Source organism: Siphateles boraxobius, unplaced genomic scaffold (genome assembly GCF_051911475.1).
Source record: "Siphateles boraxobius isolate OS27281-9 unplaced genomic scaffold, OSU_SipBor_1 12, whole genome shotgun sequence".
Taxonomy (NCBI): Eukaryota; Metazoa; Chordata; class Actinopteri; order Cypriniformes; family Leuciscidae; genus Siphateles; species Siphateles boraxobius.
The window spans coordinates 15,725,871-15,747,441 of NW_027508722.1; the positions used below are offsets into that span (position 1 = coordinate 15,725,871).

At 36.9% G+C, this 21,571-nt stretch overlaps 2 protein-coding genes across 9 annotated transcripts in view; one reads left to right on the forward strand and one right to left on the reverse strand.

The window, feature by feature from the left end:
* The window catches only part of fhod3b (formin homology 2 domain containing 3b), a 242,332-nt gene extending 232,907 nt beyond the window's left edge, over positions 1-9,425 (forward strand). For all 6 annotated transcript variants that reach the window (XM_077209219.1, XM_077209220.1, XM_077209222.1 and 3 more), the window contains 2 exons: positions 21-182; positions 4,213-9,425. In XM_077209219.1, the coding sequence (XP_077065334.1) occupies positions 21-182; positions 4,213-4,295 (245 nt within the window). In that variant the 3' untranslated portion in view covers positions 4,296-9,425. The remainder of the gene's footprint in view (positions 1-20; positions 183-4,212) is intronic.
* A 3,677-nt stretch (positions 9,426-13,102) lies between these two features.
* Positions 13,103-21,571, reverse strand: part of rxrbb (retinoid x receptor, beta b) — a 59,152-nt gene continuing 50,683 nt past the window's right edge. For all 3 annotated transcript variants that reach the window (XM_077209228.1, XM_077209230.1, XM_077209229.1), the window contains exons 7-11: positions 21,123-21,255; positions 21,002-21,043; positions 20,808-20,899; positions 14,061-14,166; positions 13,103-13,654 (exon numbers count right to left, since the gene is read on the reverse strand). In XM_077209228.1, the coding sequence (XP_077065343.1) occupies positions 13,516-13,654; positions 14,061-14,166; positions 20,808-20,899; positions 21,002-21,043; positions 21,123-21,255 (512 nt within the window). In that variant the 3' untranslated portion in view covers positions 13,103-13,515. The remainder of the gene's footprint in view (positions 13,655-14,060; positions 14,167-20,807; positions 20,900-21,001; positions 21,044-21,122; positions 21,256-21,571) is intronic.

Consider the following 21,571-nt stretch of genomic DNA (forward strand, 5'->3'; position numbering starts at 1 on the left):
TTCTTGTGTCTCTTTTCTAGGCCATACGGCACTTTTGTCTGCTGCAAATGAAGACACTTCTAATTGCACAAATGATACAGCAGATGAGATCATGGAACGGATTGTGAAATCAGCAACTCAGGGCCCCAGTCAGCGCGCACAGCCCCGCGAGAGGAGACGCTCCAGAGCCAACCGCAAATCCAGTGAGTCAGCAAATATCACACGCACATGTTTTGTAACCGTCTCTCTTGCTTTTTTGTTTGGAGTTTGTTATCAGTATACTTCCATATTTGGGCCTCAGGCAGGAAACATTTTGCTGTATTACTTGTTTTGAGTTTTTTAAACAAGTTGCGTCTTGAGTTGTTGAAAAAGATTTTTGAAAGAAGTCACTACAGCAAAACATCTATATTGTGAAATATTATTACATTGTTTTTTATTTTCTTATATTTTAAAATGTAATTTTAAATTACATTTTAGAATGATGCAAATGCTAAGTTTGATGCAAAGTTAAATTTTCAGCATCATTACTCCAGTCTTCAGTGTCACATGATCATTCAGAAATCATTTTAATGTACTGATTGGCTGCTCACAAAAATTTCTACTTATTGAAGTTGGAAACAGTTGTGCGCTTTAATATTTTTGTGGAAAATTAAAAGTTCAAAAAAATTAATTTGAGAGAGCTGACCTCAAATGTTAGTGTATAGTACATACTACAGCAACATAGTGTCGGCCCAGATGTGAGGGAGTTCAGCGAAAAATCGGCAGCTGGTAGCAGGAAATTGCTGCCACTGGCAGGCGACCGTACCTGCCAATAAAACCGGAAGTCGGAGGTGGATGCCGCTTTTAGCCAGGCAAATAAATGATTATATCAATTTATATGACATTTTAGTACTTATTTAAAAAAAAGTACTTCTATTAGTAATTATTTATATTATTTGATTAAAAAAGGTTTATCAAATATAAATGAAGTAACGAAGATCATAGACATAATACAAAAAAAACATTAAGCTGCACTTGAAATTATGAATTCGTACGTGTATAAATATAATTTATGAATGAGTGTACGTTTGTTAAATGATGAAATATATACATACAGAAAGAAGTGCCTATGCAATCATTTTGCATATTTATTAAATATACATAAACATTCATTAAACTTAAACAATGAAAGTCCTGTCTAAAAGAAAAAAAAGAACATTGTCTCATCAATGACCTTTATTTAAAATCATATTTTGTGATAATTTAAGTTCAGTTTTACATTTGCAGTACTTAAATACATTCTTGTCTTTGTTTAATAAAGCAGCTGCAACTTTTGAAACAGGCTGAATGATCGACAACAATCCTGAACTAGATGGTAAAGTACTTAGACAAACTTTAAAGTAACACCAGGTAACTTTTGCTCTCGGGGTCCCCCTACAGTTGGGTAACAGTATTGTCCTCTACTACTGTCGTAAACTCTGTCATCGTGCATTTGTTGACAACCATGATAGCCCTGAACACTGTAGGAGGAGGTCACATGGAGTTGTTCTGCTTGCGTCGCGTGTGAAATGTCTTCATCCCAGGTACAGTGGCATATATTTCAGCATGTCATATGAATATAATTTCATGGGTTTTATTTTTTTTCTAACGACAAATGATCGCGATGATCACGTTTACAAGCCAGTGTCATTATAGTAGCCTAGTCTTGAGTGACTGTCACGCTCAATGCGTGACACTTGACAGCCCTGCGATTTTAAGGAAGTGGGGGTGGTGGTGGAAGTGACGTATATGCCGTAAAGCAGTCGAGTTTTGTAGTTCTCTTTGTTCGCCGGTTACTACCCGAAACCCGAAGTTTAAAAGTACGATTAAATACGCTACAGACCCCGTCAGGCTATGGCAGACGTGTCATTCAACCTATTGTAAGTCGATGTACCATCACAAGAGACTTGGAAATGTATTATGAAGGTTGAAAAGTTACCTGGTGTTACTTTAAGTTGGCTTGAGAAAGCCTAGCCAGAAAGTTTTAAAAAGATTTAAAATGTTCTAGCATGGTTTAACATTATTTACCATGTTTCTACTATGGTTTACCGCATTACTAGCATGATTTAGCATGTTATAACATGACCATGGATGGATGGATGGATGGATGGATCATCAAAATTAGTTAGTAAGAAAGAAAGGAAGAAAGATTAGTTAGAAAGAAAGAAAGACATATAGATCAATAGATAAGAAAGAAAGAAAGAAAGATTAGTTAGAAAGAAGGATTAGTTCGAAAGATGTATAGATAGATAGATTAGATATATAGATAGATAAGTTAGAAAGAAAGAAATATTAGTAAGAAATAGATTAGTTAGAAAGAAAGATTAGTTAGAAAAAAGAAAGACAGAAAGTTCAAAAGAAAGATTAGTTAGAAAGAAAGAAAGAATAGTTAGATGATTAACTAGGCTTTTAGACTGGAACTGGTAGATTGAACAAATTGTCACTCTCCAGCATCTGGCACCAATCACTGCAAAAACCCTGAATGGGTGTTTTCCGAGTAAAAGCCTTGCATTTCTCCTTGTTTTCCTCTTCCAACAAAACCTAGAGGATTCATAAGAAATTTGTGAATACAATAATTCCAATAAATCAGAATTAGCTTTATTCTAATCAAGAGATTGTTAACATGTTAACAAATGCTAATATGTAATAGTAATGGTAATGTAGTATTTGACGTTAATGGTAACCCCTCACAAACCAGGACCACACGGTGCACAAGCTGTGTTTCTACAAATTATATTAATTTGAATTTATATTAATAAATTCATATTAACCAATGAAACTAAAGTAGGCACAGATACACTGTCTCTAACATAAAAGTTAAAATCCAATTTATAGAACAACAATTATTTTTTAATCCACTAATTCATTTACGAACTTACCGCACCAAAAACCGACACCATTAGGCACTGAAGAATCGCCGGCGCCACCATTGACCACTGGCTGTTGTCGCTTGACTTCCAGTTACATGTGATCAGTTGCTGCTACGTTGGACGATACTTATTGGCTGCCACGAAGTGTCAGGTCCCTCCTAATTTGGCAGGGCTTCTGGCTGTCAATGGCAGCTACTTCCTGTTGCCGATTTTTTCCGCTGAACCCCTAGTGGCCCAGATCCGGTACACTTGGATTCCACACTATGTTTCTGTCTGGGAAATAATCATTTGGGAAGTAATTACAATTTAAAACAATAATTGGATTTAAAACATACAAAAATGTAGATTTAAAAAAAAAAAAATGTTTTAATTTAGCTCTTTTCCCACCAGCGATTTAAAAAAAAAAAAGTGGCCAGCCACCGCCAGTGTTTTTGATCATTTTCACAAAATGTCACAAAATGCCGAAAGAGAGAACAGACACCCTGATAAAAAAAAAAAAAAAACATTTTATTCTAGGTTCATGCATTCTTTTTTTTTAATCAACACTTGAATGTGGGTAAGTTTAATAAAAAAGCAAACATTTTGAGCAAAAAGCAGAGAAAGTCACGCTTAAAAAAAAAAAAAAAAAAAACTACATCCAGATCGGATTCAGAAGGATGATCAAAACATAGATGGAGCAGATCATGTCCATCAACACCCCTAATGTTTGCACAGTCCTGTAGCTCGTCCTGGGTCGACATTTCATTCGGTAACATTAGGCAGTTTTGATTTATGTGTTATTTCACATATGCATCTGATTACACATAAGATTGCTTGTTCCTGGATGTTTTTTTTTGATCAGGAGATTCTGCACTCTTTCAGAAGATTTGTCAATGCGCCCCCTACCGTATAACAGTGAAATAACAGAAAGCTGGAAATTTCCGTCAATGGCAGGGAAGCGTTTTTCTCACAAATTACAAAAAATTCTGTCAACGGCGGAGAAAGGGTTAACAGATTAAATTGCTTTATTATTCCGATACGTCTTTTAATCACAAATTTTAATTAAATTTAAAACAATTGAACAAATATTTAACCGGATTAAAGTTTTATTATTTAATGTTTTTAATCACACCTTCGTTATTTCGCAAATAATCACAATGTGTTTATTTTTTCATATATTTATGTGCTTATGTTTTCATATATTTAATATTAGTTTGAATAGTATTTATTTGAATTATAAAAACAATTAGAGTTTGGGTATTTCAAATTATATATCAAATTGTATATCTGTCTGAAATATGCTTACATCATGTGTTTTCTCTACATTGCTTGGCTCTCTCAATCTTTCCTCTCTTTTTCTCTACAGTAAGAAGAACACTGAAGAACGGTCTTACGCCAGAGGAGGCACAGGCACTGGGATTGGCCGGTAGCTCTGAGATGCAAGTGTGAGACCGCATACGCTCAGGGTCTCAGCACAAACACACACACACAAGCTGGAACAGGTTGCTTTAGCTCCAGTTTGGTTTATTCTAGATCTGGAGCAGGTGCATGTTTCTGGGTTTGTGCTTTACTGTTTTACGATGGTTATTGCTGTGGACAGTTCATATTCTCACAGATGAAAGGGATTATAATCACTAACCCATATACTTAACCTTGGACGTGTATTCAGACCTTACTCCATTTACTAGCTTCACCTACATCTGCATATTGTCCCAAGGTGGTCTAAGAGAATAACGAAAACCACTCAGGTACATGTCCACTGTTCCTGCTCTGTACTTGTGGACTGTTAACATGATATCCCAAACATGCATTTTTGAAAGAGAACAAGCACAGTTGCTGCACAATATTTGTAGATACTCTCACACTCACACACACACACACACACACTCACACCTACACACACACAGCCTGTAGAATGCTGATTTTCTAGTTCTCCAGTACAGAAGCAAATGTCCGTCTCTGACCGCTGTGGCCTTCAGAATGAACCAAAAAAAAAAAAAGTTTGAAAATGACTGGATGCTCTGCTATCTTTTTTGTTGGTACTGGCTGTTTGGTTGAACTCAGATGGCATTGAATTCAGCAGTCGCACCTTCAGTCTTTTCATGTAAATCAGCTACCATTCTCCTCTGGTTTGCTGCTGTGTTAAAATGTGTTTGTTTGTGTACTTTAAAATAGCAGTGCTTATTGTGTAACATGTACGGTTACTTTCAGATAGCTTGAAGTTCAGCAAGAGTTAGGGGGAAAACAAACCATTTTCCGGTACAAAACCGGTTTCATTCGGTAAAGATTATCAAATTACTTCGCTTACAAATGAGAACAAACTAGAAAGCCATCATTCTCCTTTCCCTTCCTCATATATTATCTCCATGGTAATACATTAATTTCATAACTTGCAAGATGAAAAAGTAGACAATCATCTAATTTAAATGAAAAGACTAGCTATATTTGTTTAAAAAAGTAGCGATGGCATTTTTATCAAATGAGTGCCTTTATTTGATTATTGGCATTTAAGGAAAAGTAAAAAATGAGGAAACATTCAGATTTTTAGGCACTTTAAAAGAATAGTTCACCATATAATGTACCATTTTGTCATGGAAGTCCTGCATTTTGAATATTTTTACAGAGCAAAAAATATCATATGGGTTTGGAGAGTGTAAATTACAGAACGTTAGCAAGAATAAAGTCGCTTTTTTTGTGGAAATTCGACATTTCCCACAGACACACGTCCACTGTCTATGATAGTAGTACCATTTAGCACCTTATCATGTGTAGCATGCAATTTCGAAAGGAATTGGAAAATTAAGTACTATAGAAACGATTTTTTCACCTTTCCCTCAGATTTCTACTCTGAGCATTATGTGGATAAGAGATTAGATAAATGTAAAGTAGAACCGTGTTGTAGAGGCTTTACGTGAGACCGATGCTGTAAAATTGTGTAAATGTCACTTCAATGTTTTTATTTTTTGTTGTTTGTTTTGTTTGTATTTTGTATAGAATAGTGTATTATAGGTCAAACGCAGTGTTATTCTGTGAAAATTCTAATTTAAGAGAAAATAAGCCATGCATGGTTCAAACAATAAATGTCATTATATTGGGGTAAAGTGGATGGAGCCTGTGACGTCTCGATACCCTGTGAACGTAGCTTATATGTTTCATGTGTTTACGCAGCACAAACTTGAAACATTGTCATGCACCCATCAGCCCTGCTCAAATGGCCTTTGATATTATTGCACTCGCATACAGAGTTTCACCCATTGCTACAAGTGCCATAAAAAGTTGGTTTTGAATAAAAGATTAAGAATGTGAAAATTTGACTTATAAATTTCTAAAGGAAAAAGCATTTACTGTACTTTGCAATAAAAAGCTTTTACAGCAACATTCAGAACACAGAGTTGGACGGTTTCTTTCTTTGTAACTGTACTTGTTTGAGCGTAGTGTTTCTAAAGCCACGGAAGCCCCTCAGCAACAAATTTAGAGAAAGACTCCAAATGATTCTGTTGGATGGATTTGTTGTGTGAAAAATGATTGACTATACAGTACTTGTAATATGTAAAGTCGCAATTAAAAGATGATATTTCTTGATATATAATCAAAATGCGAGATACAAAGTCACGAGGTATAAAGTTCACAGCAAGATGTAAAGTAGCAATTACCGGAAACAAAATCACATTTGCAAGGTAGTCGCATTTACAAGTTCAATTGTGAGGTTTACATGTAAGGGATAATGTACATCCAGCCGGTTATCATCTCAGAATAAACCCTGACAGGGTGATCAGGACCCCGACGGGAAGCGGTCTTGCATCAGCCTGAAGGGGTTTATCTCCATAGTAATGGAGACTACTGCAAAGCTTTTGCAAAGAAAGCAGTTGCTATCAAGCGGCAAACTAGACGGACATTTAAGGGATACAGTACAGTCATACCATTAATTACAGGGCATTTCACTACATAAATAATTATGATGAAACTGTTTCAAAGGGGTGGTATAATTTTCACAAGATGGAAAATAAATCTCTGATGTTCCCAGAGCCCAGAGTATTTATGTGAAGTTTTAGCTCAAAATAACCCACAGATATTTTTATATAGCATGTTAAAGTTGTCACTTTTTGAGCAAAAACGCAGTTTTTGTGTCTGTACCTCATAATGCTAATGAGCTGCTGCTCCCAGCACAGAGAGCAGAGCTACAACAGCTTGTGTCCTTTTACCTCACACAGACATGCACTGAAAATTTCAAAAACTTTTAGCCTTTTATGTTCAAAACTGGAGTCAGACAATCATGGAGAGACTCAAGACGTGACAACATGTAGACAACATTTCTGAATGTTGTTCTGTTAGTTGATGAATTTATGTAGCTTATGTGACGTTATCTTCTAGTTATTGATTAGCATTTTTTGTCTTGATAATCTATAAATTGTGTTCTAGGGGCGGGGTTTATGTAAATTTTAAGGTTAGTGATGTCACTTACCCGGGAGAAATGTTGTGTAGTCCCTACCAGCCATTTATTGTAGTCCTTAAAAACGATTTCCTTAAAAGCAAATATCTCCCTTTGCTTTAAACTTTGAGCATCGTAACTTTACTGCTGTTCTTTATGCTCAAACAGCAACATTACACTAAAGTTAGAAAAGTGAAATCATAATCAACCACCCCTTTAAAATCTTACCTGTGTGATATCTTATAATCCATTACCATGTACAAATCAGTTGTTGCAAAATGGCAGCAGCTGCGTTTGTATGAAATAAGAGAGAGCGAGTTCGGATGACAATTAAATAATTGTACACAAAATATTGATTTAAGTTTTAATAATTCATTAGCTAACCAAACGCAAAACCTCCATAAAAAAATAAAAAATAAAAAAAACATTCCTGTATAGTGGATAGTGTATAGCGCTGACTTCAGTTACCCAGATGTGCCTGTGTTTTTACCGGTTGTTATCAGTAGCTGCGTTTACATGGTTCAATCGGAATGAAATCAATCCGATTGATGAATCCGAACACGGTGTTTACATGAACTATAAATAAAGTAATCGGGTTGATGTGCGCGTTTATATGTCACGAGATTCAAATCGGAATTGATTTTTTGACATGCGCACACTGCACGAATATGCCGCTGTTCGCGCATAACTATTCTCCTTTATTGTTCTTTATTTTTTTTAAACAGCAGACTTAATATTTATCCGTCTCTGGTCGTGATTTGGAGACAATGAGCATGAACCGTTTTGGCGTGCTGCTATTGATCACGCAGTAAAACCACGCGCCCAAAACCAGTCGTCCATGGATGATAATCTGAAACAAGCACTGGTGGGACGTTGTCCTGCTCCACTTCATAGACGCTGAGTGAAATGAGAATTTTTTAATGACGGAACACTCATTTATATTCACTTTATTCAACAGGAAGAACAGCTTGTTCCGCGCGTCATACGTCATTACGCTATTTCAACGTCATTGCACATGCGCAGTCCTTTTAGTTTCGGTTTTCAATCCGATCAAGTGTTTACATGTTCTCTCGATCGGCTTACAAAAGGAGTAAACCACCCCTTTCAATCCGATCGAAATTTCAATCGGATCGAGCTCAATCGGATCGATTAAGGTGTTTACATGAAGGTTTTTTAGTCCGATTGAGCCGTCAATCCGATTATAAGTGTCCATGTAAACGCAGCTAGTGATTGACCAATCAGAATCAAGAATTCCACAGAGCCATGTAATAATATCAGATGAAGTCATGTCAGAGGTAAAGCCGCAATTACAATTATGTTTTACCTTCGCATTTTTTAAAAGTTTTGTGTACCACAGATGACAACGTTGTTAAAATGATCCCCGTTCACAGAGATCGGTGAAAATGACTAAAAACAATTATGTTGCCAGACAAGTAGTTGTTGATGTCACTTTGTATAGAAATACCACACGCCAATAAACTGAAAACGTAATACACATGCGCATGGCATCACTATTTTTCACAAATTTGTGTTTATGTAGTTTAAACATTGCACATTGAAAACGATACCATTATCGTCTCTTTAACACTAGTTTTCAAAAGTTTGTGTTTTCAGGCCCTGAAAACCCAGTTTTCATGTACATGAATAGCAAAAAATGCACAGATCCGTGTGAAGGTTTTTAGTTGAAAACAATGTCGTGCAAAACAGTCAAGAATGTCGCATTTACGAGAAATAAGTTGCTTTTGTGAGAGATAAAGTCGCAATTAGTTCAACGGGTTTCCATACAATTCACTCATTCAGTCACACAAACTCTCCAAGAACAGTTGTTAGACATATCACCACCTTTATTTAGGGTCATGTACAGCAGATGGTTCTCTTGCAGTGTCACAGGGCTCCTCTAAAATGAGCTGTGACAACATCAAAACTGATGGAATCTCATTACAATCATAATTGTATGACAATTTTAGTGCAACAACAGACATGTAACATGCCTAATGCAGTAAAGATGTTGGTTGTACAAGACCATACAAAAACAACCTTGTGTGTTTGTTTGTTTGTTAGATATATCTATGGCAAAAGTGAGTTTGCATTTGTCCCCATAACTTTGTCAGTAAGGACAGAAAGATGCCATGGAAAAGAAAAAAAAGAAAAATCTCAACGGTAGGTCAAAAGGAAACAAAAAGCAAATCAGCTAAGATCAGATCACAGAAGGGAAATAAAGTCAAAGACAAAATCCAAAGTCTAGGATTCATGGTAAAATCCAGTGCAAACTATGTCTTTTCTGCAAGTTGTATTCCAACTACAAACTAAAGAAAGTGATGAAAGCAAGAGATTATATATTGATTCCAAGCCTATGTCTACACAATAGCTACACAATGTCCCTGAACAATAGGGTCTGCACAGTACTAGAAGAAATGAATAGTAGAAATTTCAAGTTGGAAGGTTTTCCAAATACAAACAGCAAGTCCACACCAATGAACTTTCATATTGCTCAGATTTAGTCTCTCTATAAAGCTGAAAATAGCTGTACTTTTTCCTTTTTGCAGTTGGTAACAATTTATAATAACTTTCATTAATTAATCAATAACAAACATTATATAATGCTTAACGAATAATTAGTTAATATATATCCATATAGCTAGAAATATGAGATGATGTGCTTGTTAATGTTTACTAATTAACTTATTAAACATTACATGATGATTAACAGACCATTGTTTAATGTAAATTGAGCACTGTAAATTAAACATTTTAAAACAGATGTGATCCGGACATTAAACAAAAAAAATGAAAAATATAAGAATGACTGGTCCCACTTAATATTAGGTGTCTTTACTATGTACTAAGGTAAAACATTTTTTTACAAATAATAATTGTTAGGTACAATTAGTAATAATTTATTACATTTATATAGCGCTTTTCTAGGTACTCAAAGCGCTTTACATATGGAAGGGGGAATTTCCTCAACCACCACCAATGTGCAGCATCCACCTGGATGATGAGACAGTGATTAAGGAAATCCGTTTATGGGGATTATTAAGAGGCCATGATGGACAGAGGCCATTTACATTTTACATTTATTCATTTAGCTGACGCTTTTATCCAAAGCGACTTACAATTGCTATATTTCAGAGGTTGCACGCCTCTGGAGCAACTAGGGGTTAAGTGTCTTGCTCAGGGACACATTGGTGTCTCACAGTGGATTCAAACCCTGGTCTCTCACACCAAAGGCATGTGTCCACTGCGCCATCACCACCCCAATCGGCCAATGGGCAAATTTGGCCAGCATGCCGGGGTTACACCCCTAGTCTTTTCCCAAAGGACATCCTTTAATGGGAATTTTAATGACCACAGAGAGTCAGGATCTCGGTTTAACGTCTCAACTGAAGGACGGAAAAATGTTCATGGTGTATTGTAAAACACTTTTTCTGCTATTGAGGTGGGATACAGGTAAGGTTAGGGACAGGGTTGGAGGTATGGGTAGGTTTAAGGGTTGGTTAAGGGGTCAATTTGATTACTATAAGGTAGCGCTGTTCAAACTGTTTGAATTACATTGTTTTGATAAATGAACAGTGAAGTGAACAATTAAATATTTCCTTTAAAAAATGTTTTCCTGTTGATGTATGATTCAAGGAATTTCATATACTATACTATATTTCAATACTATAAGTATTGAGGTAATAAAAACATGATTTGCAAACAAATGATAATTATCTGTTATTGTTGTCTTTAGCAAGCATTTAGCTTAACTTAACTAATCACCCTTTACACAAAAGTTGTTACAGTAGATAAAAGTACAATGCTCATAACGGTTCTAAATGATTAATAGTAAACATTTAAGGGCTTCCCCCTAATAGTCGACTAAACGTTAGTCGACCAAAAAACTCAACAGGAAGTGGCAAAGTCACACAGTCTGTGAGGGACAGATAGTTAATGGCGGGTCCTTGTTGTAATTACAATATGTCGGGCTGGAAATCCAAATGTTCACTTTTTTATTCATCGACCTCAAATATGACTTATGATCTAAAACATGTATGTAGTAGCAACTTTACATGGCCGCTTGCTCTAACGTTAACAGGTAAATGTGTGTTATTATTAGGTGCATATCCAAGTGTTTGTGCTGAGTGTCGATGCTAAAGTATAACTTCAAATACTCTGTCGTTTTTGGTCATACAGATAAAAGTAACATATCATTTGAACTACTACTTTTATTTGTGTACACTCACAATAACAACAAAATGTTGTGCTTTAGTCAAATAAAGTAAACAAACAGGATGCACTTTCTGCCACCCTTGGTCTCCGTGAACTGGAGGGCGTCACAAAAATGAACCGAAACTTGGCTACTTGCCTTTTAGACATGAGAAATAAATCTATAGAAAGCTTGAAATGTCTACTTTTAAATGAACCAATTAAAATTGAAAACATTCTCTCTGAAGATGTAATCCGTATGGAAGCTTTATAAGTGCGATTGAATGTGGAATAGGATATATTACGCTTAATATATATTAAAAGGACCTTTTTTCACAACATTTGTAAATGTAAAAAAGTGCATTAGGTAATCTATGAACTTAAGTTTAATGACATTTGCTAGCATTCAAATGTACTTTAACAAATAAGCTTTTAATCGTATAACATCTGTTAAATCATTTTTAGATTGTTAAAAAGTGCATGATCATTTTATTAACATTTGTAAGTATTTTTAATTTAGGCAAAATAATATGTTAATCATTATGTAATGTTTAATAAGTCCATTAGTAAACATTAGCAGGCACATTATCTCGTAGCTATTTGAAATAATACTAAACGGATCATTAGTTAATATATATCATGTTTGTTAATGATTTGTTAATGGAGCTTTTAATCATTGAAAACCTTCTGCCAAAATCATTTGTAGATTTTTAAAAAGTGCATGATCATATGAACTGAAAGTTTAATGACATTTGTAACCATATCAATTTGCATTAAATAATGATCTGCTAACCATTATGTAATGTTTAATAACATTACATAAGCACATAAACTCATATTTCAATATGAATAATATTAACTTATCTATTAAGCATTATACAATATATTTTTTAATGATTTAATAATCAAAGTTATTATAAAGTGTTACCCAAATGTCGATTCCGAAGCACCAAAGTAATATATATATATATATATATATATATATATATATATATATATATATATATATATATATATATATATATATATATATTTAAATCTGACACTGGTCAAAAAAAAAAAAAAAAAAGGAATGACATTTTTTTTGTGTAGTGCAGTTTACTTAAGGAATTATCACTCTTATACAGTTACCTGATATGTGATAAGAGAAGAGAGTGTATTATTAACCGACAACTAACTAATAAAACCAATGCAAATTTAAGACAATTCCAGCCTAGGACACTTCAGGCAAAACAAAAAGAGAACCAAAGAAATTGACCTGCTTCGTACGATCACTGCTGATGATGTGAACAGAGATTCACCTTTTTGTTTGTCCTGTCTTCTGTCAAACGTTAAATAAAAAACATAAATCAAGCATATGTCTGTTAGGCACTCATACCTTGATAATAAAATGAATGCGTGAGATAATAAAAAGAGTGCTTGCATTTCCCTCACGTCCACCTCTGGATTTAGGCTTAACATTGCACAATATCAATATTATTTGGAAATTAAACATCTAAACTTTTCTGTTTTGCATCAATTCAAGCATCATTGCATATAGATTTCTTTGCCAGATTTCTCACGCTAGCAAAGTAAATGTCAATTTAAATCTATAATACCGAATTAATTAAGTAATTTATTCGCCCACTTGACCAGATGGTAAAGCACACTTACATATGATTAAAGCTCATCATCCACAGTGTTTTAAAAGCCTCAAATGGTTCTATCAAAATGTAAACCCCACTTATCTAAACCAGTCAGGTAACTGGAGCTTCCATACTTAAAAACATTGAGTTTTAAACTTGTTTTATATATATATATATATATATAATTAGCTTACTGTTGAAATGTAGCACCAATAATTTTTCATGGCAAGTTTTGGGTCTCTAGACTCTATGGTGCACTTAAGAGACAGTCAAGAGAGAAAGAAAAAGACATGAATGAAAAAAAAAATACCCCCAGACCAGAGGCTGACCAATCGCTGTAATTCCCCTGGGAAGAAAAAGTGCAGTCACAGTTATCTCCAGGAACTAGGGTAGAAAAACCCTGTCTCCCAATCTTCCTCTGCCGCAGCTAGTGGGGCGACTCCAGCATCTCCATTAGGAAAGTGTCAATGGGGGTGTCTCCAATCAGTTTAAAGAAGAAAAGGTGCTCCAGACACTTAAGGCCAATGGAACGCAACGCAGGAAGCCGGAGGAGGAGCTTGGCAAACCTGTGAGTAAGCAAGCAGGCAGATTTTTGGGGGCGTCTCCCATACTCTAACAACCAGGAGCACAGTAACATGACTATTCATGACTTTTATGAACGACAGTGTGAAATACGCTTGTGGATTACACATAGAAAAAAGGTCAGTCAATCATAAAAGAGGTAATTTACATGTACTAGTTTAAAAGGCACAACACCTCTTTAGTTATGAGGGTCAGTGAAAAGGTGGGCAAAGACTGAATTGTGCCCAATAGCACAATTTATTTGTATGCACAATATAAATGTGATTTTTCAGAGCATCAGCACCTGCTTAAACTGGATTGGAGGTGTCTAGAGAATAAAACACTGTTTTGGTGATGACATACTGTGTAGGCTATTGGTGAATTCGCCCCATGTCAGTACAGAACACTCACCTCCCCTGCTGATCTGGATACTTCTGCTTGCAATAGGACTCCAGGGACGCGTATACTTTCTCTCTGAGAAGCTCCACCTCACTGCTGCTGGTCAGACCTTTGGCATCTAAGAAATATTGGAAATATTCAGCATACACTTTAGGGTTTTTCTCCAGTTTTGATGTCAAAGGCATTCACAATATACAGTATCTCACAAAAGTGAGTACACCCCTCATATTTCAGCAAACATTTTAGTACATCTTCTTAAGGGACAATACTATAGAAATTAAACTTGGATATATTTTAGAGTATCAATGTGCTGCTATAATATATAGCAGTATATATTTACTGTCCTCTGAAAATAACTCAACATACAGCCATTATTGTCAAAATAGCTGGCAACAAAAGTGAGTACACCCTAAGTGAACATGTCAAAACTGTGTCCAAAGTGTCAATATTTTGTGTAAGCACCATTGTTATCTAGCATTGCCTTAATCCTCCTGGACATGGAGTTCACCAGAGCTGCACAGTTTGTTGCTGGGACCATCTTCCACTCCTCCATAATGACATCACGGAGTTGCTGGATTTTAGACACATCGTGCTTCTCCACCTTCTGCTTGAGGACACCCCACAGGTGCTCAATAGGGTTCAGGTCTGGAGTAGGGCTGGGTATCATAACAAAATTTTCGTAACCGATATCGATACCGATACCTTGACTTCGATACCGGTTCCTGAACGATACTTTTTTCTATACCAATTTTATGAAACCAGTTTTAACAATATTTGTTAAAATACAAAAACTTTTATTTTTTCAGTTTGTCTTTTTTCCCCTCACTTTGAGTCTGTAAAAAAGCACCAATGCTAAAGTTTTCTATGTTTCCTAATAATTTAACAACATGTATTCTTTACTTCTATGAGCTCATTGTTTCTGCCTTAATGCATTGTTTAACAATGAAACTGAATGAAAATTTATTGAAATGCATTACACACAGTCACCTCTGAAACAGATCACTCTAAATTGTAATTTAGACACATGCATTTTCTGTAAAGCTGCTTTGAAACAATATGTATTGTGAAAAATGCTATACAAATGGTAAATGGACTGCATTTAAATAGCTTTAACAGACCCATGGCCACCAAAGCGCTTTACATATTGCCTCAGATTCACCCATTCATTAACTTATTCATACACCGACGGCGTTGTCAGAAATTGAACCACTGAGCCACTGCCGTCCCAAATAAATGTGAATTGAATTAAATGTAGACTACTGGGTTTCAGGATGCCTCACGCTCAGCACACAAAGCTTGCCGCAAAGCACTGGCAAAAGTAGCCTAATGATTATGGATGTGTCATGAAACAATAGCAAGGAGATATTTTAATTGTTTACTAATAAACAAGTGTTTACTGAGTGTGTTGGCTGCAAAGATGAATATGGCGATGCTGACTCGTCATTCCTGCAGTATTGAAAGTGCACGCCTATATGGATTACATAATCAAACTATTTATTTCTAATTGTTTCATTTAAAAGTAGACATATTTTGACCGTCTATAGGCCTATTTCTCATGAGGCAAGTATCCTATACGCTGAGTTTCGGTTCATTTGTGACGCGCTCCAGTTCTTGCAGTCGAAGACGGATAAACTTTCAAGTGTATTCTGTGCGCTTTTAAGTGCCTTATCAGATTTATAGTGCTGCCGGTCTTGGCAGCAAATCCTGTCGAAAATATTGCATCGAGTCTGGTACATAGGTAGGTACACTTTTGATAATTTAATTATTTTCTATCTATCTGGGATGGGACGCTCACACACACACACACACACACACACACACACACACACACACACACACACACACACACACTACAGCCTCACGTGCGACGAGCCATGTCTCTGGGCAACCACGTAATCCGCCACAGCCAATCATGCTGCATGCTTATTGTTTCACTGACGTTGACGAGATTAACCACTTAGGTACCGAAATTTGGTAACGAAAAACAACATGTTTCGATTACTCTGTAGTATCGAAGCAATTCGGTCGTTACCTAAAAAGTATCGAACTCGATACCCGGCCCTAGTCTGGAGACATACTTGGCCACTCCATAACCTTCACCTTCAACTTCTTCAGCAGGGCAGTTGTCATCATGGCGGTGTGTTTGGGGTCGTTATCATGCCGTTCGGCCCAGTTTCTGAAGGCAGGGCATCATGTTCTGCTTCAGAATGTCGCAGTACATGTTGGAATCCATGTTTCCCTCAATAAAGCGCAGCTCCCCAGTACCAGCAGCACTCATGCAGCCCCAGACCATGATGCTACCACCACCATGCTTGATTGTAGGCAAGACACAATTTTCTTAGTACTCCTTTATCAGGGTGTCACCACACATTCTGGACACCATCTGAGCCAAACAAGTCTTTTAGTCATTTCTTTTAGTCTCATCAGGCCACCGGACATGGATCCAGTAATTCATGCTCTTTAACAGGTTTCTTTCAGCAAACTATTTGCAGGCTTTCTTGAACTTCTTTGATTGACCCTTGCGAGGCCTGTTCAGAGTGGAACCCGTCTTGGAAAACCTATGTATTACCCTGGCCTGTACCGTAATTCAGTTTCAGCCAATTACCATCTTCTTATAGCCTCAGGTTCTTATATCTTCATATAGCCTAGGTCAACTTTGTGGAGAGCAACAATTCTAATTCTCAAATCCTTAGAGAGTTCTTTGCCATGAGGTGCCATGTTGAACATCCAATGGTCAGTTCACACTTACAAATAAGTCAGATAGAATAAATGGTATGTGTATTTGGCGTGCTGTCTAAGGAGAGGGCTCCGGGCTCGGTATTTGGCCCGAACCCAGACAACTGTCGAGGAATGTAGGTGAGTCGACTGAGTGCCTATATATATGCTTCCTCTCATGCTGATGGGATAGTCATGATGATTGTTGATGACAAGTTCATTGGATTGATTATTGGAACGTGCTCCTCCCGAACTATGTTTAGTGAAACATCATTATGAGAGAATTGTACTCAAAGCACAAATTTTAACAGCTCTGAAACAAGATACACACATTTGTATGGTCCTATCAAGCAGACAAATACAAGAAAATGATGAATAGGACAAGTGGTTTTGCATGGTTAAACGACATTCAGCTGTTATCACTTAGGATGTACTCACTTTTGTTGGCAGCTATTTTGACAATACTTGCTGTATGTTGAGTTATTTTCAGAGGACAGTAAATATATACTGCTATACAAGCAGCACATTGACTACTCTAAAATATATCCAAGTTTCATTTCTATAGTATCTTCCCTTGAGAAGATATACTAAAATGTTTGCTGAAATGTGAGGGGTGTACTCACTTTTGTATATATATATATATTAGTGCTGTCAAACGATTAAAATATTTAATCGCGATTAATCGCATTAATGCCATAGTTAACTCGCGATTAATCGCACATTTTTATCTATTCTAAATGTCCCTTGATTTCTATTTGTCTCATTATTTTTTCTAATTTTAATGCTCTTATCAACATGGAAAAGTGGATCAGCAGTAAGTTTGTTCTTGTGGTATCCATGTGCTTCTGTCTGAAGTCATCCATTGTAGAGCTTAGATCGGGCCGAAAAAATCAAGCCCGACCCGAGCCCGTGCGCATTGTGTCCGAGCCCGGCCCGACACATAAACTGTAATTATGAGCCAGAGCCCGATTTAAACCCGTCCATTTTTTTAATACGTGGGTCGTTATAACTGACGTTCTCAACTACTTTCTATGTTACTTTCTCCCGCCCGCAACATTTTTGTCCCGCTCCCGCCCGCAAATAGACTCTTTTTTTGTAGGCTACCTCCAAATACTTTCGCCTACGTGTCGCCACCATACACATCAGCATAAATGCTCCTGATAAATTATTTGTTATTAAAGCATTAACACACAAACCACTGTTATAACATAAAAGCCAGCAGGCTACTGAGTGCATGGTTTGGCATGACTGAATGCGCGCAAAGTGCGCTCCCTTAATAATTCCTAAAAAGCTGACATCAGTTCATCGCAATCTCACACACCTGTTATTATCAATGAAGCTGACTGCACAATGCATCTTTCATAATATATTCACTTTGTTTGTTATAATTTGAGGATTTGCCAGCATACAGAATTCAGCACTGAACAAAAAGTCTGTTTTGAGCGGTGAGGGGAGTCTATTTTAAATGCTTCTGATTGCCCATTGCGTTCAAGAAATCAACACATATGTCTGTGATTGGCTACATCCCTCAACGCTGCAAACATGTTATAAAAAGAAACTCTGGCCTGTAAATCGTTTCTATTTTGTTTTAGTTGTTCTTGTTGCTTTTCTGCAACATAAGAATAAAAATGTATTAGTTTGTATGTTTTATTCATAGATATTTCTAGTTTGCGGGAGTCCCGCGAATCGTTTTATTCTCCCGTATCCGCACACAGAGTGAGTGCATTACCTCTCGAGCCCGCCCTCGCACTCGCCCATCAAATCTAGTCCCGCGCCGCACTCTATTGCGTTGAGAGTGCACGTCTCTAGATCGGCGTCTCGCGCTCGCGCCATCCACTCACGTAACGTTAGCCTACTACTCTTTGGCCGGCGCGCAAGCCCAAACAAGTACGTCCGGCGCGCCTGTTGTTTTGTTTCCGGTCTATCTATCCGGTGTGATGTTGTAGTTTTTCTAACGTTAATAGTTGTTGCAACAGCATGTGAAAAAAATACAAAGTTTGCTAGGCCGAAAAAAGAGCGTTAATCTCGCGATAAAAAAATTGACGCCGTTAAAATGTGTTTGCGTTAACGCCGTTAATAACGCGTTTAACGCACAGCACTAATATATATATATTCTGCCAAAATGCCAGTCAATGTGTTGACAAGCACAGTGAATTCAGGGTCATCAGGTTTTGCTTAAAGGTGAAGTATAGGGTTGGGTATCGTTTGAATTTGAACGATTCCGATTTCGATTCCTTGTTTCGATTCCGGTTCCTAACGATTCTCGATTCCGATTCTTTTAAGAGGCAGGGTCAAAAAAGTTTAGGATATTTTAAATGAGCTAGCTAACCAACGATCTTTCTGAAGGAAATAGTCTGACCTTCTCCATCAATTTTAATTCTATGAACTTTTTACTTTTTATGAACTTTACTATGAATTTCTCACAGGGTTGTTTTCAACTACAATATAAATATCAAATCTATGAACTTGAATATAAATTTGATAAATTATGAATATATTTTCACAGGGGTACACTTTCCTCAAGAGAGCTTTATTTTTGAAAACCTCATGAAAACACATGAGTGTATGATGCTGCAGGTACTTAAACATGTTACCGTGCTCCCACTGATGGGCTAACCTAGTGCAGAATAGCAAATAAACAATAAGAAACAACTTGTAAAACCTTCGTAATCTGGCGAGGAGAGAGCAACCAGCGAAATAACCTGTGCTCCGAACGGAGTCGAGAGCACTTTTGGAACATATCCATACCTCTGTTTGATGCTGCGTTCACACCAGACGCGAATAGAGCATCTGGCGCAAGTGATTTAAATGCAAAGACGCGTTACGCGCGAAAAAAATTCTTGCGGCGCGAATGGGGACAGGCCCGCTTTTCAGTTTATAATGTCTATGTTTATATAGACACGAATACTCCAATTTCGCTCTTGACGCGCAAATGGATTCAGTGTTCAAGCGTATAACTAGACGCGGTAGGCGCGAATTTGACGCGCTATTAGCAGCATTAGGACGACTCTCGAGTTGCTTCGCTCGGTTATGCCAACACTTCCAGTGGACGCTTCTTTGTTGGTGTTCAGCGGTTGCTTCTTCCGGTCGGCGGACTGTGAATCGAAACTAGGAATCGAAATTTAAACTTTTGAACGATACCGGGAAAATCGCAAAGCTAGTCCCGGTTCCAATCGATACTCGATACTCGATACCCAAGCCTAGTGAAGTATGTAAGATTTGTTGTTAAAATAAATTCTCTTAACCCAGTTTATTGTTCACTGACTACTATTAGTATGCCATTCATGGGTTTATCTCCCCCAAAATTGTAAACATTGAGCGTTCCAGGCACCATGTAAACATTGAGAGCAGACTGCTCAGATCTGTCCATCTGTTTCATCAGCTCAGTCTATAGCAAGAGTTTGGGGCGTGGCTACTCTAGCAGAGGCTGAGGGTGTTTAGCTGGTGTGGGACCATGGCTGACGCATTACATGGGAAAATTAATTTACCCTGCATTAAGACCTTAAAAAAGTCATTAAAACATCAAAGCAAAAGGGCTATTGCGATGCAACGCGCTGGACACAATGGAATACCGTCCATACCATCATCATCCATCCGTTCAGAAAGACAAATTAACCAGTTTATATTGTTTACTTTGATGTGTCAATTGAAGACAGCCTCAAATAGTTATGGCACATCATGTTAAAAATGCATCCATTGCAGATACGTTGGATGGGTTTATAAAAAGCGAAACGCACACACACACATTCGCTCTAGACCGAGATTGTCTACTCAATTGCTTACTCATGACACATAGCATCACAGCTAAAATATTAATATCTTAATTAATAAATCAAAATATCTTCTTTTGTGTTCCACAGAAGAAAAAAGTCAAACAGGTTTAGAACGACAAAAGGGTGAGTAAATGATGACTATAAACTATCCCTTTCTTTCTTTCTTTTACAATCAATCAACATAAAGTAACAAAAGTAAAGAAATAAGACAAATTCAGAAATATATCATCCATGGAACTGGAAGAAAAAAAATCGACAAAAAAATGCCTACCTGGGTTAAACAGAACTATGGCACGCAGACAGCCAAGTTCAGTTTTGTCCATTTGCATATCACGCATCTTACAGACCAACTCAGTCAGCACCCTGCAGATGTGTCAGGAATTCGAAAAATAAATCACCTGAAAGCCAGAATTACTGGTACACAGACATTAGGTAAATATAAGTGAAGAAGATGTTAGGCATTACCTGTCGAATAAGGCTCCCACCTCTGCACTGTGTGCACTCTCCCTGTACAGACATTATGAACATTAAGCCCCTAAAAATACTACATTATTAAACAGATGTAAAACACAGTGTTCAGTGTGACCTGTCAAAAAAGGCCTCCACTCCCAGGTTGTGAGTGCTGTCTCTGGGCACATGTAGACCTGTGGCCAACAGAATTTCATCCTTCACGCTGATGGAGCGGTGAGAGAAGGCCGCGATCAAGAGCTCATTCCATCCTGTTATAAAAATATCACATACATATACTTAAACACTTTCCATGTACATTTAGATATGTATTCCCTTAACATAACTCATCCAAGCGCTTTATTTTTCATCCACTCCTCTTTTTTTTTGTCAGTGCATTGCATCTTGCTGTTTTTAGTGTCTTGTGCCATGAGTGTTGCATTTTAAGACAAACATATGTAACTATTAAAATTATTAGATCTATTCCCTTTAGCTATTCTCCATCTAACCGTCCTGTGTAAACATCTTATATTTCTCTTCAGAATGCTGAGTAATTTTTTTATATATATTAATAGTTCAGATATTAGC